Here is a 22,201-nt window from a genome sequence, read left to right as displayed (position 1 = left end):
GGCATAGCAGGGGAAGGATATTGCAAAATCTCCATTCCCACCCCATTCTGTAGCCACTCAAAGGTAGTATTTGCCTGTTCTCTGAACTATTCAAAATTTTCGCTACCAGTTCTCCAGAACCTGTCAGAACCTCCTTGCTTGTGAAGTATTCTTTCTATTCTTGTTCCCCTGCAATTTGAGGAAGGCAACCTGAGACTATAGAATTCTGTTACTTCATATCCTCAAAACGAAACTAGCTCAGGGTCATTATATTCCGGTTCAGTATACTCTCATCATCATAGTATTCATTTAAAATAAAGAGATCAGATTGGATTTTAAAAAAATTTCTTTGTTGCATCAGTTGCTTTTGGAGCAGAAAATCACACAGTGGACTATATTCTGACCCTGTCAGTTATAATGTGCTGTGGCTGAAAATTCCTTAGGAGCTGCGAGGAATTTGGAAATATACAGAAAATATTCTTTAATATCCCCCCCCCCTAAAAATGGCTCAGTTCCTGCCAGTGCTTGTCCCAGGATGAACCCCAGAATTCCAGAGAAATTGGAAAGGCTGCATTGTTTTTTATCTTACAAGCAAATCTTTTTGTTTTAAATTAAGTCCTACTTTTAATATTCTTAACACAGTAGAAAAGAATTTGCAATAACTTGGAATCACTTGCAACTGAATACATAATAAATACGATGTTCTTTTCCTGTCCTTGTTTAACCACAGACTAGTCACCTGAAGTATCTCGACAGTGAAAGCTTCATTACTAAATGTGGTAAAATATAAGTAAGCTAAACAATCCTTTACAGAGTGTGATTATTTCTCTTTTAGTACTGCTGAAAAAAATAATTACACTATTAGTAGTCAAGACAATTCTCCAAGAGTCAGAAATGAAATCGAGTCCTCATTTAACAACTGTTGGATCCCTTCTACAGATGGCTAAAAAAAAAAAAAAGAATAATATGTTGCAATAATGAAATGATTTGTATAAATTTGATCAGACACAAATCCGGTATATATTTTATTTTTTTTCCTTTTTAATAATAACAAGAGATATTAGATATATAAATATGAAATGTTTATTCTTAGTTTCAAAATCTCTATATTTCAATTAACTCAACGCTTGCTTTTACCTGTCTACACGACCAATCTGATCCAAGGTAATGAGCTAACAAATTTGAAATTAGTTCATATTCTCGTACACTCACCCACCCCTTTCTCTTCCTTTCTTTCTTCTTTCCTTTGTTTTCTTACTTCTCCCCCTTCTTCTCCTATCTATTTTCTATCTTCCCTTTATCCCCCTTTCTACAAGTCTATATGTCATTAACTGTTACACTTTTATATTCAGATATATTGTATTATACTAAGACTCAACTATTATCTGTTTTGATTACTCATTTTATGTTTTGTATATTTGTAAATAAAAAATAAAAATATTATTAAAAAAAAAAGACAACTCTCCAAGGAAGATTTGATAGCCACTTACTGATTTCACATCCACATATTTTTTTTTTACATAGGCACCAAGGAATAATGTGAGATGTAAACTACACTACTCTTATGCATTCTCAAGTAGCTATAGGACTTTCATATATGTTGAAAAGTCAGTTTTCTTAACCTCAATTAATTGATTGAGTTGATATCTGTATTTTTCAAACTTGGCAACATGCCTAGTCTAGTGAAGAGAAGGACCAGGGGAGACATGATAGCAGTGTCCCAATATTTTAAGGGGCTGTCATAGAGAAGAGTGGGGTGAAGCTATTTTCCAAACTATCTGAAGGCCAGACAAGGAATAATGGATGGAAACTAAACAAGGAGAGGTTCAACCTGGAAATATATGGAGAAATTTTCTGACGGCGAAAGCAATCAAGCAATGGAGCAGCTTGTCTTTGGAAGTTGAGGGAGATTCATGACTGGAAGTTTTCAAGAAAAGACTGGACTGCCATCTGTCAGAAATGGTGTAGGGGATTGGATTAGATGATCTACTGGTTCCAACTCTGTTTAAGTGTGAAGTTTATTAAACTTTAAGATGGATTTCAATTGCTAGAATTCCCCAACTAACAAGCTCCCTGTGGAATTCTGGGAGCTGAAGTCCACACATCTTAAAGTTGTCAAACTTGGTTTGTAGGACTTCAAGATAATTAAATGATTTATATAACTTTGATAGATAAATAAATGTTTCCTTTGGAAGGGTGGTGGTAATTCTCACCTCAGCCGGCTTTCTATTTTTGTTATCCCTTTGTTGTTCTTTCTTCTATTTTGCCCTGACGGAAAGTTGTTGGAAAGGCATTGCTATTGCTCTGTGCTCTGACAATGACTTGCCTTCTAAAATTGTCTTGACTTCTTTAAAAAAAATATACAGAGAAACAGAAAGCAAAGATGGAGACAGAATGCCTATTTTTTCCCTCTAGCTTTGGGTGCCCTCCACTGGCTGACATGGGACGGCTCAATAAAGGACCTTCAGGATTGCAGGACTGCAAAAATGAAGGTTTTATTGATTGATTGATTAATTGATTGATTGATTTTGTCCAATACACAATGAGGTTTTTAGTGGGTATACACATGGTAAAATACATAATGAAGGTTATAGAGGATATACTCATAGTAAAATATATATAAGAAAGAATAGAAAAGAAGATATAGGAATAAAACATATCAATGAAAGAATAGAAGAAGAGATAAAGAAATTGAAGAAAGGTATAGGAGATATAGGAGAGCAATAGGACAGGGGACGGAAGGCACTCTAGTGCACTTGTACTCGCCCCTTGCTGACCTCTTAGGAATCTGGATAGGTCAACCGTGGATAATCTAAGGGTAAAGTGTTGGGGGTTTGGGGATGACACTATGGAGTCCGGTAATGAGTTCCACGCTTCGACAACTCGGTTACTGAAGTCATATTTTTTACAGTCAAGTTTGGAGCGGTTAGTATTAAGTTTAAATCTGTTGTGTGCTCTTGTGTTGTTGTGGTTGAAGCTGAAGTAGTCACCGACAGGCAGGACATTGCAGCATATGATCTTGTGGGTAATACTTAGATCATGTTTAAGATGTCTTAGTTCTAAGCTTTCTAGGCCCAGGATTGAAAGTCTAGTCTGGTAGGTTATTCTGTTTCGAGTGGAGGAGTGAAGGGCTCTTCTGGTGAAGTATCTTTGGACATTTTCAAGGGTGTTAATGTCTGAGATGCGATATGGGTTCCAAACAGATGAGCTGTATTCAAGGATGGGTCTGGTGAAAGTTTTGTAAGCTCTGGTAAGTAGTGAGAGATTGCCAGAGCAGAAGCTACATAGGATTAGTTTACAACTCTTGAAGCCTTCTTGGCTATGTTGTTGGAGTGGGCTTTGGCACTTAAATCTTTTGTTATTAGTATACCGAGGTCTTTAACCAAGTGGGGATTATCTGTGATAATTTGATTATTCAGTTCATATTTGGAGTTCAGATTCTTTTTCCCAATGTGTATGACAGAGCATTTGCTAGTTGAGATTTGGAGTTGCCATGTGTTAGACCACTCAAAAACAGATTTCAGGTCTTTTTGGAGAGTAGTTGTGTTATCAGTGATATTGAAGAGTTTTACATCGTCGGTGAAGAGGACACAGTTGCTTGTGATGTAATCGCAAAGGTCATTGATGTAGAGAATGAAGAGCGTTGGTCCCAGTACACTACCTTGGAGAACACCGCTTTTAACTGGGACGGGGGTGGATATGGTGCTTCCTATTTTGACCACTTGTTGTCTGTTTGACAGGAATGCTGTAATCCAGCTGTGGAGGGATCCTGAGATGCCATAGGATTTCAGTTTTAGGAGTAGTTTGTTGTGGACCACTGAATCAAAGGCTTTGCAAAAGTCGATATAAATTGCATCTATAGATTTCCCTTGATCTAGATGAGTTGTCCATATATTTTTGCAGTGGAGGAGTTGCAGGTTGCAGGATAGTTTTTTTCTGAATCCAAATTGTTTGTTAGAGAGCAAATTATTAGTTTCTAGATGGAAAGTAATTGATTTGTTTATAATTGATAATTTGTTTGCATGTTTGATGTCATAGTCCGGGGCTCTGTTGCAGAGTAAGAAGCAAATTGTGGTATTTAGGGATAAATCACAGACAATAGTTTCAGGTACCAATAAATCATGTGCAACTTTGAAGATTTTTAGGTTCAGCAATTTTTTGTAGAATATAGCTATTCCACCTCCTGTGCGGGATTCACGGTCTGAGTGGAAAACATAGTAGTTTTTTTTATGTGATAATGGAGTCTGGGTAGGAAGCATTTAGCCATGTTTCACATATAAAAATTATATCGAAGTTGGAGGTGTCAAGTAGAAGGAGGAATTCAGACATCTTGTTGACTAAACTTCTAGCATTTAATAGTTTACATTTGTTCTTGTGTTGGGGATTGGTTTTGGGGTCGTTAGAGGAAGTAAGGGGCACACTTTCCTATTCTTTGTTTGAGGTGGTAGGGATGTTCATTTGTTGTTGTGGGATGATGGTTTGGCAGGTGTCAGTTTGATGTTGTGATATGGTAGGTTGGAAGAAGTTAAACCGGAAGAAGCTTAATGTTTAATTGATCACTGCAACTTAACCTAGCCAGACTATTTATTTTGAACCCCAAATTTGTGCTGAATTAATACAGTAAAAACATATGGTATTATCTATTTAGGGTTCAAAGTGATATTTTTAATTTTATAATAATAATAACATCAAAAGAAAATGGCAGTCAAGAACCTTTTACTGTATAGTTATTTTAACAATACTTCCTTCTTTTATAGAGAAAAGTATTTATATCTTGGCCCTCAACAGTCAGGATTCAGACCCGGTTACAGCACGGAAACTGCTTTGGTTGCGCTGATGGGTGATCTCTGGTGGGCCAGGGATTTATTCTCTGTCCTGGTACTCCTTGACATCTCAGCAGTTTTTGATACCATCAACCAGAGTATCCTTCTGCGCCGACTGGAGGGGTTGGGAGTGGGAGGCACCATTCTATGGTGGTTCTTCTCCTACCTCTCCGGTTGGTAGCAGTCAGTGTTAGTGGGGGGTCAGAGGTCGACTCCTAGGTCCCTTCCTTGTGGGGTACCTCAGGGGTTGGTCCTCTCCCTCCTGCTCTTTAATATTTGCATGAAACTGCTGGGTGGTTCATCCAAGGGCATGGGGTGAGTTATCACCAGTATGCTGATGATACTCAGCTATACATCTCCACCCCGTGTCCACTCAGTGAAGCAATGGAAGTGATGTGCCGGTGTCTGGAGGCTGTCAGGGTCTGGATGGGTGCCAACAAGCTCAAGCTTAATCCAGACAAGATGGAGTGGCTGTGGGTTCCGCTTCCCAAGGACACGTCCATCTGTCCATCCATTACTCGGGGGGGGGGGGGGATTGCTGACCTCCTCAGAGAGGGTTCGCAACTTGGGTGTCCTCCTCGATCCAGAGCTGACTCTAGAACACCATCTCTCGGCTGTGGCAAGGAGGGCGTTTGCCCAGGTTCGCCTGGTGCACCAGTTGTGGCCCTATTTGAGTCTCACGGTCACACTCTTATCACCTCGAGGTTCGACTACTGCAATGCTCTCTACATGGGGCTACCTTTGAAGAGTGTTCTGAAACTTCAAATCATCCAAAATGCAGCCGTGCAAGCAGTTATGGGCCTTCCAAAGCATACCCATATTTCACCATCACCCCGCTGTCTGCATTGGCTGCCAATTAGTTTCTGGACACAATTCAAAGTGTTGGTTATGACCTACAAAGTCTTGCATGGCATTGGGCCAGATTACCTCCGAAACCGCCTTCTGCCACATGAATCCCAGCATCCAGTCAGGTCCTACAGAGTCGATCTCCTCAGGGTCCCATCAACCAGACATTGTCGTTTGGCAGCGCCAGAGGAAGAGCCTTCTCTGTGGGGGCCTTGGCCCTCTGGAATCAGACCCCCTGGAGATTCGCACTACCGCCCCTTCTTGCCTTCCAAAAAAGTTTAAAGACCTATTTGTGCCACCAGGCCTGGGGCCATTAGATCCTAGCCCCCTGACCAACGAGTGTTTTAGTGTATTTATGTAGTGAATGGGGATGAATATTTTTAAAAATTATATTGGAGCTTTAAAGTTCTTTTGGTCATATTAATTGGATTTTTGAGATGTATACTGTTATGTACTTTGATATGTTGTGAGCCGCCCCGAGTCCTTGGAGAGGACATATAAATCCAATTAATAAATAATAAATAAATAATAAATAATGATGCAGAAAATACTTTAATGATGATTTCATACTGCTGTTTGACCATCCATTTCTTTTCACTTATGCTTGGATCCTGGATTTCATTCTAGTCTATTACTATGCCAATCTCTTCTATCTATTTCACCAAAAAAGAGAATGTGTATGGCAGAAGTCTTCAAACTTGGCAACTTTAAGACTTGTGGACATAACTGGCTGAAGAGTTCTGGGAGTTGAAGTCCACAAGTCTTAAAGTTGCTAAGTTTGGGGACCCCTGATATGAGATGTTGAAGAGGCTCTTTCTCAGCTCCAAGTGCTCTCAGGTCGGGGTTAAGGATCAGGGCCTGAGATAAGTGCCCAGATGAGCATCCAATCAAAGGAACAGGAAAATCCCCAGGTGTGGGGGAAAGGGCTTGCAACATTGAAATGCAAAAGAAATATATTTCTAACTAAAGATCTATCATTTGATTCAGAGTCTAAAAATTACTTTTCTCTAGAGCGCTTAAAAAAAAACACCCTCCACCAATCAAAGGCTGCCTGGTTCAGCAAAGAAAGGGAGGGGAGAAATTGCTGGCTTGTTTCTTTTTTTAACCAGAGGCAAATAGATACTGGTTAAACTGTTCAATTTGCATTCCAGTTTTGAAACTTTTTCTCTTTGAACCTTGCTGAAGGCTGCCATGCAGCATCTTTCCAGATAGAAAAATCACCCAATGATATCAGTGTAAGCAATCAAGAAGAGTTAGGGCTATTGTCCATGCAGACTTTTATTTACCTGTAAAGTCCACGAGCCTCTGTAAAAAATAGGGCTCAGCTTCCATGAAAATAATATCATCATTATGTTCATATTTGTCAAGGATCATTAAAAAAACTAAACATAAGCATGTTAGAAAAATAGGGGAAATTTGAGTTCTAGCCTGGTATGTAAGAAATATGTAAGTAATGTTGTAAGATATAACATGTACCCAGCAAGAATTTTGGGAGGATGTAAATCCAGAGCTGTCATAGCCAAAATATTTGTCCTTGTAAAAAAATTGTTTAATCTGTTACTTAATGTGCTAATAAAAATAGAGAAACATAGCAAGATTTTCTCCAGAATGTTCTTCTTATATTTTAATTTTCCCTTCTTTCTTTCTTTCTTTCTTTCTTTCTTTCTTTCTTTCTTTCTTTCTTTCCTTCCTTCCTTCCTTCCTTCCTTTCTCTCTTTCTTTCTTTCTCTCTCTCTTTCTTTTTTCCTCCCTCCTGCCCTCCTCCTCTTCCTTTCTTCCTTCCTTCCTTCCTTCTTTCCTTCCTTCCTTTCTTCCCACCCAAGCTTGCACATCCCAGATGTCAAACTCGCAACATCACATTGATGTCACGTGATGTAGCATGACATTTTCCCCTTTGAATCTGGTTCACAGATCCAACTCATGGGCTGCCACTTTGACACCCTTGGTGTACATGATTACTTTCTGCTTTTGCAATAAACAATGCCTAGAAAAAGCAAGTCAACGGAATGTGGGTGCGAGAACTTACTGGGCAGGGGCAAAAATTCCACTGCTGATGCACTACTGATCTTGCTAGTATCCAGTTCCACTCTATGGTATTCATAAATAGTCCGATGGCTAGATTCTAAAATAATTAGGGAGGAATATTAAATTAGATCAGGATTCTTACAGGATGAGGCAATATCACAGATTTCCACCACATTTTGCATAATTAAATATTAGGATGAAATTAATAGGAGGGAGTATATGTAGCTCATGTTAAACAAACAACCAAGATCAGAGAACACCAAAGACTTTATGAGATGTATTGAGTTACTTGCTAGTTCTCAGAAAGAGCCACATTCACACAAGTCAATGCTTGAATAAAGGGCTGGAATTTTGGTACCTTCCAAATCCCACTTTACAAGTAGTCTTCAATTTACAACAGTTCATTTTGCAGCTATTTGAGTTACAATGGCACTGAAAAAACGTGACTAATGACCATTTTTCAACACGTGACTATTGCAGTATCCCCATGGTCACATGATCAAAATTCATACGCTTGGTAACTGACTCATAATTATAATGGTTGCAGTAGTGTTCCAGGGTCATGTGATCCCCTTTTGCGACTTTCTGACAAGTGAGGTCAATGGGAAAGCCAGATTCACTTAGGAATTGTGTTACCAATTCGACAACTGCAGTGATTCACTTAAATATGGCAAGGAAGATCATAAAATGGGGCAAAACTAACTAAACAACTGTTTCAGTTAGCAACATATATTTTGGGCTCAATTGTGGTCTTAAGTCAAGGAATACCTGTACAGGATTTAGTGGAAGTCAAAAATATCTAGAGAGCTTTACATTTCCTAAAATTTAAGTTATCTCACAGACTCAATATTTGTTGGTCATTAAGCAGCAGAACTGTTTCACTGTGGAATTATCTCATTGGAAAGTTCCTCTGGCTTTCTCTGTGGCTCTTTATATTTGGAAATAATTATAAACAGGAATTGCTGAGAACTGTGTTCTTTGTCCATTGTGTGCTGCCCAATTGTCCCTGCAAGCTGAGGCACCTAAACCAACCAGAAACCAAGAAGGAAGGAAGCAACATTTTTCCCATCATCCATCCCCAGAATTTAACATGTCAATGTCTTCACAAACTAGGAACACAAAAACGATTCCTCTCCTGAACAATAAGCTAGAATTTTCAGCAATTCAGGTTTATTGGTAGTCACTATTTATATTCCTTTTAAATGGGCTGTTCTTTAAATTAGCTTTTAAATTAAAACTGTCAATTGAGTGATCTCGTAACTTTTAGATGTCATTTTGTGGTAATCAAAAGGTTTTATTTTCTTCATCATGCTATAGCCTGGAAATCAATACACACTGCCTTAAGCAGGCTTTCTGCCAAGAATGAGATGCAAGTGGTTGAATGAATGAGATGCAAATGGTTGAATGGGCTTACATGGTGGAAATTGCAATGGTGAGTAATGGTGGTTCAATAATGAAATTAACTAATAAATGTGGGTGGCTCTGAGATATTTCAAGCAGAGGAAGAAAGCCGTTCCTGGATGGAAGAAGTGATTTTCTTCTTCAACCTAATCTTCTCCAGATACATTGGACTCATATGTTTGAATGGGGAATATATATTGATATCAGCACAGGAAAGATTGAACTTCAGCTCAAAAGTTAATTTAATTAATTTAATAGGATATCAGCCAATTAAACTAATGTGACATAAGCTATAAACAGTGGTTTACAAAATATAGTGGCTTTCTAAGCCAAAGGCAAGCAAATCATATATAAAATATTAAAGTATGAATCACGATTAGCAAATTATGATAGTTAGTTCACATAATATGCTAAGGTGAACAAACAAACCATTCTACAGTGTAATGTGCTGGCCTGGATCACTTGACATGCTCAGTTCATTTTGGTTTGCAAATCATGGAATTATTGTTCATGGTGTTGTTTAAATGTTAATCCACGATTAATTAGCATATCATATGAAACCAGCTGATATTCATCAATATTTTTCTATGAAAGCAAACTTATTATAAAAAGAAAACAATCATATCAGGTAGAAATTATAACTTTTTTTTTCGTTAGGAAGGCATTTTTAGTCAAGGAAATGGTTAAGCATGTTATTTCTTTGTCTGCTCTCTCATTTTGCTGTGTAGGAGACCAGTGTTTTTCAACCAGTGTGCCGCGGCACACTAGTGTGCCATGAGACATGGTCAGGTGTGCCGCGAAGCTCAGACAGAAAGAAAACAAGAGGGAGAGAAAGAAAGAAAGAAAGAGAGAAAAAAAGAAAGAAAGAGAGAGAGAGAGAAAGAAAGAAAGAAAACAAGAGAGAGAGAAAGAAAGAAAGAAAGAAAGAAAGAAAGAGAGAGAAAGAGAGAAAGAAAGTGAGAGAGAAAAAGAAAGAAGGCAAGAGAAAAAAGAAAACAAGAGAGAGAAAAAGAAAGAGAGAGAGAGAAAGCAACAGAGAGAGAAAGCAAGAGAGAGAAAGAGAACAGGAGAGAGAAAGAAAGCAAGAGAGAGAGAGAGCAAGAGAGAGAAAGAAAGAGAAAGAAAGAAAGAGAGAGAGAGAGATGGTGGGAGAGAGAAAGACAGAGAGGGAGGGAGAAAGAGAGCAAAAAAGAGAGGAAGGAAGGAAGAGAGAAAGAAAGAGGGATGGAGAGAGGGGAAAGAGGGAGGGAGAGAGAAATAAAGCGAAAGGGAGGAAGAGAGAAAAAAAAATTTTGTCCAAACTTCTTTTAGCCCCCCCCTCCCCCCCCTCAATGTGCCCCAGGGTTTTGTAAATGTAAAAAATGTGCCATGGCTCAAAAAAGGTTGAAAATCACAGGGCTAGAAAACAATCCCAAATGTTCATATTTTTAAGAAGAATTTTGCATCTTAGAAGATAAGAGCCTGTTTAGTCAGGAACAAATTAGTGTATGCATTGTACTTCTGTCACCCCATTCCTTTCCCCCTCCACTCATAATCCGACAGACTCACCAGGGGAGGAGTTAAGGATCATAAAAGCATCTGAAAAACCAGCTTTGACAGGATGTTGTGTAGAACTAATTTCAAGCACTGACATGGGAATCTGGAGTCAGAAAAGAGGAGAAGGCATAGAAATTTCAATCAAGGAAAGTCTAGAAAAAAATCAGTTCATTTCTGGCAGACTTTGACCTCTCATTATTTTAAATGGCCAGGGCCTTGTTGAACATCTGAGAAACTTATCTTTTCTACACTAGGCTGCGTAATACTCACCTCCTTATAACCAAAGACAATTCTGCCACTCTTGTACAAAGCTGCCTGGAAGATGAAACAGCCTTTGTCTTCTTTCCCTTCTAGATAAACTTGATCCCACTGGACAACAAACATGGTTCCTTTGGAAGTAGAAGGGCAAAATAAATGATGCACCAGAATGGGAACTAAGAACTTGAACAGTTTTCTACAATTCATAAAATCCAAGAACTATCTACCATATTTTTTGGAGTATAAGACACACCTTATTTTGGGGGGGAGGAAAATAGGGGGGGGATCTATCTACCAGGTATTCATCTAGTTAGCATCCTTAGTCTGTTCAGCTTCAGCACATTATTTTATCCCCTGGTTAGGGCTAAAAAAAACTGTTTTCAGGAATGAAAACAAGCCTGCAAAGAGTTAGGGCAGGAAAAGCTGCTTTGGAGGGAGTCGGAATAAAAATAAATGCTGCAAGCCAGGAAAAATTGTTAGCACTGCATTAGGGTTGAAAAAGCCTTTTTCAGAGGGTGCAGGAATGAAAACAAGCCTGCAAAGATTTAGGGCTGGAACAAACTTTATTTTGAGGGAATAGGAAGCCAGGAAAGTCATTAGCACCTAATTAGGGCTGGGGGGGGGGGGGGAAAGCTACACTTGGAGTATAAGATGCACCCAAATTTTCAGCTTCTTTTAGAGAGGAAAATGGTGTGTCTTGTCCTCCGAAAAATACAGTATGTAGTGGAAGAGCCTTTCCCAAACCCATTCCTTACCTCCTACATCTTATGAACAGAAAATACCGGAGATATGTTGACTTTTTTTGACTTTTTTTTTTACTTTTTTCTTCTCACTTGTTGAAATATGCTTCCAAACAGTTACAAATTGTTTTCAATAATGAGTAACCAACAGGCCATTAAGAAATCACTGAAAAAGCCCCACTTTAAAAAAATGATTCTCATTGATTTGAACAATCTGCTTCTGCAGGCCCTTTTAATCAACCAAATATAAAGTACTGTAGGTGGGAAGAAAACTGCACTGAGAATACTTTATGAAAACATCAGTACAGACTAAGTGGTAACCCTGGTAACAATCGGTCCAGGCACTCAACCATATCACAGGCACATACACTCAGATTCCAGGCACTAGCAAAGATAACTGACCTGAACTTATCGCCCACCACCACACACCTACTAATTGCCCATTCCTAATTCTATATTTTTGCCTCTTTCTAACCCCCCCCCCGCAGAGATGTAAATCAAACCTATCTCCTACAACTGCACAGATGATCATAAAAAGATTTTTATGACTCAGTCATCATCAGCTAAGAACAAAATTGCTAATTAGCCTGACTCCAGCTTTCCTCCATTATCACTCCCCAATAAGTAAATCTTAACCGTGAAAAATGAAATAAAATAAAAGCACCCAAAGATATATAGAGGGAAGGGTTTGCTGAGACTTTCTGGAGTTTGAATTTCATTTTTCAAAATAAATATCCAGTCCAGCAGTGGGAAAGTTTGCCTGGATGTGGGATAGAAGTGGTGATCTAGTCCTGGGAGAGAAATATCATAAGAACTCACCATTGTCAAAGTATTTGACAGTAGAGTTACGCGAATAGCCAGGATTGAAGTTTGCCATCAGAGGAGCAATATACTGTGTAGCTGTCAGCATTCGATGAATGACATCGCCCATGAAAATAAAGCCTGCCAAAAGAGCAATTGGGAGCAACACGTTATATTCAGAGCCAAATAGCCTCATTGGTGCTTTTTGAAAATGTTGGTTATAATCCATAGCTCCAGTGCCTTTTATTTCCTACAAATCCCATATATTGCAATGCATAAGAGAAGAGAGACACTGGTTTAATTTTTGGTCGTTGATCTCCATTTTTCATCCTAACCTCACAAGGATGTTGCAGAAACAGGGAAACAAAGTGATTTATACTAGCAATCTCCAAGCTGATGCCTTTTAGATGTATTGGACTTCAGCTCCCACAATCCTCATCTCCAATCCATATTGCTGTGAGGATTGGGTGATTGATCCCTTTAGATCAATCGCTCTTCTCTAATGTTACGTTCTCCAGTTTGTTGGATTATGGTTCTTCCATCTGTTTCCATTCCCAAGTCAAGGAGCAAGGTACCAATGTCTGATCCAGATAGTTGGTTATGTGAGATACCTCATCTGTTTTCACTGCTTCATGGTGAAATTAGTAAGAATTATGGAAAGCTAATGGTTGACTGTCTTTTTAATTCTCCAAAAATCAGTTCATCATCACATCACTGTGTCCAAAAGTAAGGAAAACCACGCTAATCTTTGACGCTAGGCTTGATCAGTGTGGTGATTTCATACAAAATGAGAAAAAGTAGAAATTTCAGAAATATGTAACTCTGCCTCGTGGCTGCACATGCACATTCTCAACACAAAGACCCCCCCCCAGTTTTTGTTTTAAAAACCACCAAAAACAAAATGGTGGCCACATACACAGAAACCGGAAACTTGGCTTCTGTACATGTATGGAAGAAAAACATTTTAAAAAATTGGGGGGGGAACCAATTTTTTTTAAAAAAAGACTGATTGATGTTTGGTGACATCATTGTCACCAGCAGGCTGCTACCAGTTTGGGTGAACCAGTCTGAACCGGTAGGAACGCACCCCTGCTTTATACTGTACCTTCATTCTATACAATAAGAATTCAATAAAAATTCTAAACTAGTTGAGCCACCTCTGTGGGACTTCTGTCAGATTTATCAGATGAGCTGAACTAAGATGAGAAGTGTTCCACAATCTATGATTTTGTGCCAGGTTCTTGTTGGGGAAGCCTGACAGGTTTTTGTCTACTACTCCTATCAGTGCCAGGGGGGAAACCCCCCACTTTAACTATCCAGAATGAACTCAGTGGCTATTGACCAGATCATTCCAATATTAGAACCAAATGGCAGCTCAGATGAACAGATTAATCCAAGATTTGCACCAATATGGTCAACTGGTGGGACAAAATCAACTTTGGGTCCCTTGATGTCCTATTTGCCTCCTAAACACCTCTTTATGCAAGCATGTTATTCTCAAACCTATAGCAATAGCACTTATATACCACTTCATAGTACTTTTACAGCCCTCTCTAAGCAGTATACAGAATCAGCATATTGCCCCTAACAATCTGAGTCCTCATTTCACCTAGCTTGGAAAGATGGAAGGCTGAGTCAACCTTGAGCCTGGTGAAATTGCAAGCAGCCGGCAGTCAGCAGAAGTGGCCTGCAATACTGCACTCTAACCACTGCACCACCATGGCTCTTATATTGCTACTGTACAAGACTTCTCTCTGAACTTTTTGGTTTTTGCTTCTTTAAGAACCACTGATAGGTAATCATGCCAGATCAGAAGTACTTTTGCCTGCTTTGCATCCAAATTTTGCAGATCACTCTCAACTGCTACAGGCAAACTCCCTCCATTTGGAGAACAAAACTGATATTGCTGCTGCTGTTGTTGCTACCCCAATCATATGATACTATCTGATTCCCAGCCAGATAAATATGATGGAAATTCATATAAACATACCGGTACTATTTTTTTGCCTAGGATAAACTTTATATCTGCCTGTACCCAGATGACATTGCCACCAATTGAACTGGTGTAGGCTTCATAATTAGCCTAACACAATCCAGATTTGGACATCTATTCAAATTCTCTGGCTGGCTGAGAGTTATTTCAAGGATTCAATCCACAATGCGGATGGAGGCTAATTATGACCTCTGAGTTATCTTGAAGATGAAATGGTGGGTGGGAAAAGGCAGAGAATGATGTACATCACCTTGGTCTCTTAGAAGAAGATGGCATTGGTGATGGTGAGGAAGAAGAAGTGTAGGCTAAGGCAAACATGGATATACTGTAATAGGATGATCACTTCACAAAATCACATTGGTGCCCCTTCTCTTTTTTCTCTCTATTTTAGGAAAGATGGAACTTGCACCTGGGTCTGTTATTCAGCAATGGTACAGTGGATGGAACAAAAATTAACCTGCTCTTTTCAATCTCACGCCTCCACTAAGTGACTTCAGTTAAAAGCCCACAGGCTCAGTTAGGTCAAGCAGCTGTAATCATTTGAGAACCACAGTCTAAACCATGTGTTCAACTCTGCTTCCAAAAATACGTGCTGCAGCTAACTGTCCATATCCTGTAAGCTTTTTGCAAAAACAGCAACTCTTATGACCAGTGTAGTAACCAAAAATGCTCACCTCCTGTTGCTATGGTGACCTGCCGCAAGTAATGGCCATAGAAAGGGAAATCAAAGGATAGGATGACTCTCTGTAGAAGAATAATGAGGAAAACAGCATTAGAGGCTGTTGTCTTGGGTGAATTATTACCCTTATTCTTAATGCTTTAAGATGAACATAAAATGTCAATTAGGTTTATACTCACAGGTCTTTATACTGGATGACAGAGATTTGTACAAAGAAAAGAGGGTAATTTGATTACTTATACATAAATATCTTGGCACAATTTTATATTTTTATTATCTTTCATAGAGAAGATCAAAGTGTGTGCAGACTCCTCAGCTTTCTGAAATGCTATTAGTTTCTGTTACATATTTTTTCCTATGGTGAAGCCTAGCATTTGCTTGAAGATGAAATAGTCAGCAACACATCTTTCTTGGTGTTGTGAGCACTCCTTGTTAGATTCTGAGGAGGATGTGCCAGGCCCCTCTGGATACCCTGGGCCAATGGGTTTGCCAGCTGATGCAGAGAGTGAGAGTGAGGGAGAAAGTGAGCTGGAGGAACCTGAGGGACCACCAGAGGAGGGCTGATATACCAGCGGGGAAGTGGTCGCAGTCAGAGGAGGAAGAAGATATTAGAGTGTACTCTTAGATGCTAGATACAGGAGGTTACTGAGAAGACAACGGGACTTGTATGGTAAAAGGAAATAAGCTTGCAGCTTTACCTCTTGGAGGTTTGAGCGAAGGATATAAAAGCGAAGGATTTTGGGAAATTCAGGGTGGGGTTTCAACATTACTTCATGGATGCTGTGTTAGAGTTGGGGTGCTCCAAGATGCCCCTCCCGAAACCTGATTTCTGCCTTGTTGAAAACTCTTTGCCTGATGCTAATGGCTATTAGAAAATTGGTGAGCTGTTTTTTCTCTTCTATGATGCATTCTCTTTGTTATCTCTTGGAATGCCATTAGGCTGAAGTTTGGCGCTTTCCCCCGGAACTTAATCTGATAACTTTGCAACAAAGAAAAAATGCTGCCTTTTGCTAAATGCTGTGCATTTGGTACAGATTTTTATAAATCCATAGAGTTGGAAGGATCCTCACATACTATAGAACCAGCCTTTTGTTGCTACATTTTTTTCTTATGTTAAAAAACATTGTATTTCTTTGAAATATTGATGGAAAAATTAGAACAGAGCAACATACAACCTTCTCTCTTCAAAATGGCTGCATGCAAAACTTATGTCTAGAAAATAGATCCCTTATTGACTTTTGGGCTGAATATTAACCCCAGAACTTATGGGTTTATGTGTAAAACGTTATCTATTTATAAAATGACATTTTTGCTGGCCAACAGATGATGAAATGAACTAATGGAATGAACTAATGGTGTCATTTGAGAGTGATGAGGTTTGCTTCTTCTTCCCTTTAATAATAAACGGAAATGCACGCGCGCGCACACACACACACACACACGGACATTGAGAGGGGGGTGGAGAGAGAAATAAATGAATTAAAAACCACTGACAGTGTACAAAAAAATCATGTCCCAACACTTAGCTTGCCTCGATTAATCTTAAAAACACTTGTAAATAAATAAATAAATTTTGGAAGATGGTAATTATTTCATTCATTATATGACTGAGCATCTCGAGCATATGACTCTAGGTGGCTTCCGGAGAATGAAAGAACAAAAGAAAAATATCATAAAATCCCAAAGAGATGCTAAGATAAAACCAACTGATACCATCAACACAGCCAAGATACGACTCAATCATACATACTATAGCAGTGATGGGGAATCTTTTTTTCCCTCAGGTACCTAAAGAGCATGTGCATGCACAATCGTACATGTGTGAGTGCCCTCACCCATAATTCAATGCCTGGGGAGGGCGAAAATAGCTTCCTCCACATCCCGGAGGCTCTCTGGAGGCTGGAAACGGCCTGTTTCCCAACTTCTGGTGAGCCACTAGGCTTGTGTTTCATCCTCCACAGGCTCCAAAGGCTTCCTTGGAGCTGGGAGAGGGTAAAAATGACCTCTCCATCCCCCTGGAGGCTGTCTGCAAGCCAAAAACACCCCCCCAGAGCCTCTGTGCGAGCCAAAAATCAGCTGGTTGGCACACACATGCACATTGGAGCTGAGCTAGGGCAACGGCTCACGTGTCAGTTGATATGGTTCCTCGTGCCACCTGTGGCACCTGTGCAATAGATCACCATCACTGAACTATAGTTTCTATATTAACTGAAGATGAACATGCCCTTAAAAATAAGTGTGACTCAAAACAAGTTTTACCTCGGATAACTGCAAAATGTGGGCATAAAACAACACATAAAAAAACAAGGCAGAGCACTAAAGATACAATTGTGACCCATCTTATAGATATGTCTGTCTATTTGATGTTTATACTGTATATCATTTTTACTGTATATCATTTTTGTTCCCAGCAGTATTGGGATTTGTAGCACAGTAAATCTGGGCAAAAATTCAAACAGAAAAAATTCTAAAGCATTTGGATAAAAAAAAGTTAAAATCCCAATGTCAGTTTAACATTAATTTCAAACCAACTGCTCAATATTAATGCTGTAGTTATAACAAGCTACATTTTGGGGGGCATTTTTGTTTTATTTCCAGCCCTCCTGGAGTTTAGGAAGTCTGTGATTAAGGTTTTTGAGTTCTGAGGCATCTCATTTTTACATAATTACATAATTTTATAAAAACAACTGCTTTATGTTACTGCAAAAGTTAAGATAAGATGATGTTCTGGTATTAATTTGCTGGCCACATCTCCAGATCCCTGAAAATAACACTGAAGAATAACAGTTACTAGAAAAATAATAACTGCTTTTCCTCATGCTAAATCTAACATTTAAAAGAACAGAGTCTTCTGACACTGAGAAGTTCAACCAATTTCTTACAATCTGAATTTTTAAAAATGGATTTCATCCAAGAAAATTAAATCATAATAAATTTGTGAGTATTTAACAAATACCATACTATAAGATTGAGTGGATTCAAATATATATACATGGCTTATTTAATTCTTGAACAATGGTCAACAATATAATTGACTGGATTCATATAAAGTCATAAATTATGACATAAATCATAATGGTTGGCTAAACCAAAATCAAACCATTTTATAGCTTAATGAATGTGTAAATCAAATCCTTATGTTTCTTTTGCTTTTATAAACACTCATTACTACCTCTCTAGTTGTAATGAGGATGAATGGGTATTAGCCTCTTAATACTGACTTTTTTTAATCACTGGAAGTTGAAACTATTGCCAAGCTGTTGTAATTACACATAAAATTTATTCTCTGGTCAGGCACTTCTCTCATTTTTTTAAACTTTTTTTTTTTATTGCTTTTACGGTCCATTTTCTTACTTGTCCCTCTAGGCTTATTATGTACAGCAGAGAGAGAAACGAAGCTTGAAAAACAAAATGTACTTACAGAATTCAGGTACCAAAAGTTAAGAAAGTAAGTCAACATAATGCTGGTGGATTGGCAGGGTTAGGAGAAAGGGTGGCTCACCGAAGCTTGTCTGTGTGTATTGGAGAGGATCCCATGGATTTTTACTTGGCTCCTGTTGGTTTCAGCCACCTCGACCCAAAGTTCCTTGGCTCGCATCTCTTCGGGACCATAAATTCGGGATAAATAGTAGCTGTGATTGTCTTCCTGCACAGAGGTAAACAGATAAGGTTATTTTAAAGCAGTTTTCCCTCAGCCAAGGCTACTTGAACACACTGGATTACAGCTCCACAATTTATTTATTTATTTATTTATTATTTAGATTTGTATGCCGTTCCTCTCCGCAGACTCGGGGCGGCTCACAACAAAATAAAACAGTTCATGACAAATCTAAATTATAATTTAAAATATTTAAAAAACCCCATTTACTAAGCAAACTTACATACAAACATACCATGCATAAATTGTATATGCCCGGGGGAGATGTCTCAGTTCCCCCATGCCTGATTACAAAGGTGGGTTTTAAGGGGCTTATGAAAGGCAAGGAGAGTAGGGGCAGTTCTAATCTCTGGAGGGAGTTGGTTCCAGAGAGTCGGGGCCGCCACAGAGAAGGCTCTTCCCCTGGGGCCCGCCAACCAACATTGTTTAGTTGACGGGACCCGGAGAAGGCCCACTCTGTGGGACCTAATCGGTCGCTGGGATTCGTGCGGCAGAAGGCGGTCTCTGAGATATTCTGGTCCAATGCCATGAAGGGCTTTAAAGGACATAACCAACACTTTGAATTGTGACTGGAAATTGATCGGCAACCAATGCAGACTGCGGAGTGTTGGTGAAAAATGGGCATACCTAGGTAAGCCCATGACTGCTCTCGCAGCTGCATTCTGCAGGATCTGAAGTTTTCGAACACTTTTCAAAGGTAGCCCCATGTACAGTAGTCGAACCTCGAGGTGATGAGGGCATGAATGACTGTGAGCTGTGAGTCCCAGTCCAGATAGGGCCGCAACTGGTGTACCAGGTGAACCTGGGCAAACCATGGATGGGTTCCAGTTTTCTGTGCTGTCGCTTTGCTTAAGGATGTGCTCAGTGCTAAAAACACAGGTGCTGTGCATGCACAGAAGCAAAAAACAGCTTCTGTATATGCGCAGAAGCAGAAAACAAAATGGTGCTACCAATGGCAGCGGTTGGAAAACTGGTTTGGGAGCTTGGCAGGCTCTACCAGTTCTATAGAACTGGTCCAAACCAGGAGGAATCCACTTCTGCCCTGAATAGTATGTCTACAATAAAAGGATAAAATGTGGTTAATATCCTATTGCTTCATATTTTTCCTTAAAAGGATTATCAGTTAAATATTTTATGTATCAATTAGAAATATTTTTCTTGCAAAAAAGCTAGCTTCCTGCTTTTTAAGATTCAACTAATATTATTTTTAAGAACATACATTCCTTTCTATGAAAGGATATGGGAATGCCTCCTTTAAAATAGGACTTGTCATCAACAGCTTTTATAAACATAATTTTAAAACAGTTTTGTTGCAAAACAATTGCCTGGTATATTACTACATTTAAATTGAAAACTTTTATTGATATATACCTGGCTTTCAGAGATTACGAAAGAGGAAATCGAATTCACTCTGGAAGCTATGCTATTAGGAGTTTGGAGAAAACAATACTCAAAACAAACAATGCTTCTTACAACACACATAAACCCCGCAACGAGAATTGCAATAGCACAACTCTGGAAAAATGACCAGACCCCAACGGAAGAATTAATTATAAATAAGATATATACATGCGTGGAGATGGACGAACTCACTAACTCAATCAAGGGAAACAAAATCACGGAATCAAAACGAACATGGCAAAAATGGCATGAATGGGTTCAAAAGAGAATATAGAAACAATATAATAAGAAGCAACAGTACAATGGAAACAATCTACAGCTACCATGTAAAAAGTTTTATTTACCAGTTATTGAATATAACAAATATTAGAATATAAAAGTATGAAATATAATGTATATAATGGAATGTAACAGGTAAAAATCTATTATAAGAATTTTAATAGAGATGGTTTATAATCTGTAAAACAGAATAATGTGTGATTTGAACTATATGTGAAAACTCAATAAAGAAATTAAAAAAGAAAAGAAAACTTTTATTGATATATTCAGTTGTGTATTATCACACCTTCTGGAGGCAAGTAGAAAAATTAATCAATGGGAGAGTTTGTCTCCAGAAGTTGTAAATGCTCTAACACTGGAAGTTTTTAAGGAGATGTTGGATAACCATTTGTCTAAAATAGTGTAGGGTTTTCTGCCCAAGTAGCGGGGTGGACTAGAAGACCTCCAAGGTCCCTTCCAACTTTGTTGTTGTTTTTGTTGCTGTTGTCGTCATTACCATCATGATGTGAATAAAAGATTTAACAGACTATTCGGTAGTGAAACTATACTATAAGCTCCCAGCTTTTAAATAAAGCTTCAGAGTGATGGGTTTTGTAATCAGTACTTTTGGAAATCACAGATTGAGGAGGTCTCACCTACAGTTATCATTGGTAGCCCAGTCCAAATTAAATGCTTGAGGACAAAAATGATAATGAGAGAACAAACTAAAAATAGCTTTAATTTGGGTAATTTAGTCATATCTCCCAAAGAGATTTCTTTTTTAAAAAAAGTTTGGGGATATGGAACAGGACAGCAATTCTATTTATAAAGTAATATTTAATGTGGAAGAAGCTTCCCTTTCTTGTGTTAGCAAATCTTTGTTCACTGAAGGAAAGGCAGATGAAAGTCAAGGGGAAAAAGCTGTCTAAGCAGAACAAGAAAAAATTATATTGCATTTGGCATTTATCTTTATTTTCCTACATGTGCGTGTTAGGAGAACTGTGAACAAATAAGTAACTTTATGCATGGTTAATGTGAGTTATCATTTATAACAGAGGTGGGGAACTATGGCCCCTTCATGACTTCAATTCCCAGAATTCCTGAGTCAGAATGGCTGCTCAGGAATTCTGGGAGTTGAAGTCCACAAATCATAAAAGGGCTATAATTCCCCACCCCTGCTTTATAACGATAAAAGGGATAGGTTCCTCCTAGCTTGGATTGGTTTGTCCATACTCTTAGCAACCTGCAGGTGATATCATGAAGTCACCAAACCAGGTTGGTCAATGCCGGTCCATGGGCACCACCATCTTTTAAAAAAAGAATTAATTATTTTTTTTAAAAATTAATTCTTCTGAGCATGTGTATGTTCTGTCTGGGTCCCCCCAGATGCCAACACCAACTAAAAAGAGTAGCCAGACACACTGGTAAAAAGCAAAGGCAGTTTATATAATTGAAAGCAAACACAGGTAACAAAAACTGTTCTTACAGACAGGAACACTATGAAGCTTCACAGAGGTTTCACGAAGGCCAGGCAATAAAACAGGATTCTTGCTGGCAAAAACAACGCTGGAGATAATAAACCCCACGCCTCCCCCAAGTCTTCCAGACTTCTAGGCCACAAGCCAAGATCAGAGACGTCAAGAATCGAAGCAAGGTCACAGGACTCCCAGTTGATAACTCTCCACAAGACTGTAAGGGCAGGCCTGCCTTTTCAACCCTGCTGAGGAGAACCACACCCAAACCCAGCTGTTGCCAATTCAGGGATGGAAATACCTTTCTAATTGGCCCCGTCTTTGAGCTGCA

General features: G+C 38.9%; 1 protein-coding gene and 1 long non-coding RNA gene across 3 annotated transcripts in view; one reads left to right on the top strand and one right to left on the bottom strand.

The window, feature by feature from the left end:
• Positions 1 to 16,481, top strand: part of LOC139153022 (uncharacterized) — a 47,280-nt gene extending 30,799 nt beyond the window's left edge. Inside the window, exons 2-3 of the long non-coding RNA XR_011556748.1 lie at positions 8,991 to 9,105; positions 14,794 to 16,481. This is a non-coding gene — a long non-coding RNA (uncharacterized lncRNA). The remainder of the gene's footprint in view (positions 1 to 8,990; positions 9,106 to 14,793) is intronic.
• PLXDC1 (plexin domain containing 1) overlaps positions 1 to 22,201 on the bottom strand; it is a 122,229-nt gene that overhangs the window by 27,805 nt on the left and 72,223 nt on the right. For both annotated transcript variants that reach the window (XM_070726536.1, XM_070726537.1), the window contains exons 3-8: positions 18,584 to 18,727; positions 15,077 to 15,146; positions 12,428 to 12,550; positions 10,881 to 10,999; positions 10,623 to 10,713; positions 7,675 to 7,770 (exon numbers count right to left, since the gene is read on the bottom strand). In XM_070726536.1, coding sequence (XP_070582637.1) covers positions 7,675 to 7,770; positions 10,623 to 10,713; positions 10,881 to 10,999; positions 12,428 to 12,550; positions 15,077 to 15,146; positions 18,584 to 18,727 — 643 coding nt within the window. The remainder of the gene's footprint in view (positions 1 to 7,674; positions 7,771 to 10,622; positions 10,714 to 10,880; positions 11,000 to 12,427; positions 12,551 to 15,076; positions 15,147 to 18,583; positions 18,728 to 22,201) is intronic.

Source organism: Erythrolamprus reginae, chromosome Z (genome assembly GCF_031021105.1).
Source record: "Erythrolamprus reginae isolate rEryReg1 chromosome Z, rEryReg1.hap1, whole genome shotgun sequence".
In the NCBI taxonomy this organism is placed as follows: Eukaryota; Metazoa; Chordata; class Lepidosauria; order Squamata; family Dipsadidae; genus Erythrolamprus; species Erythrolamprus reginae.
This window is presented reverse-complemented; position numbering and strand designations above follow the sequence as displayed.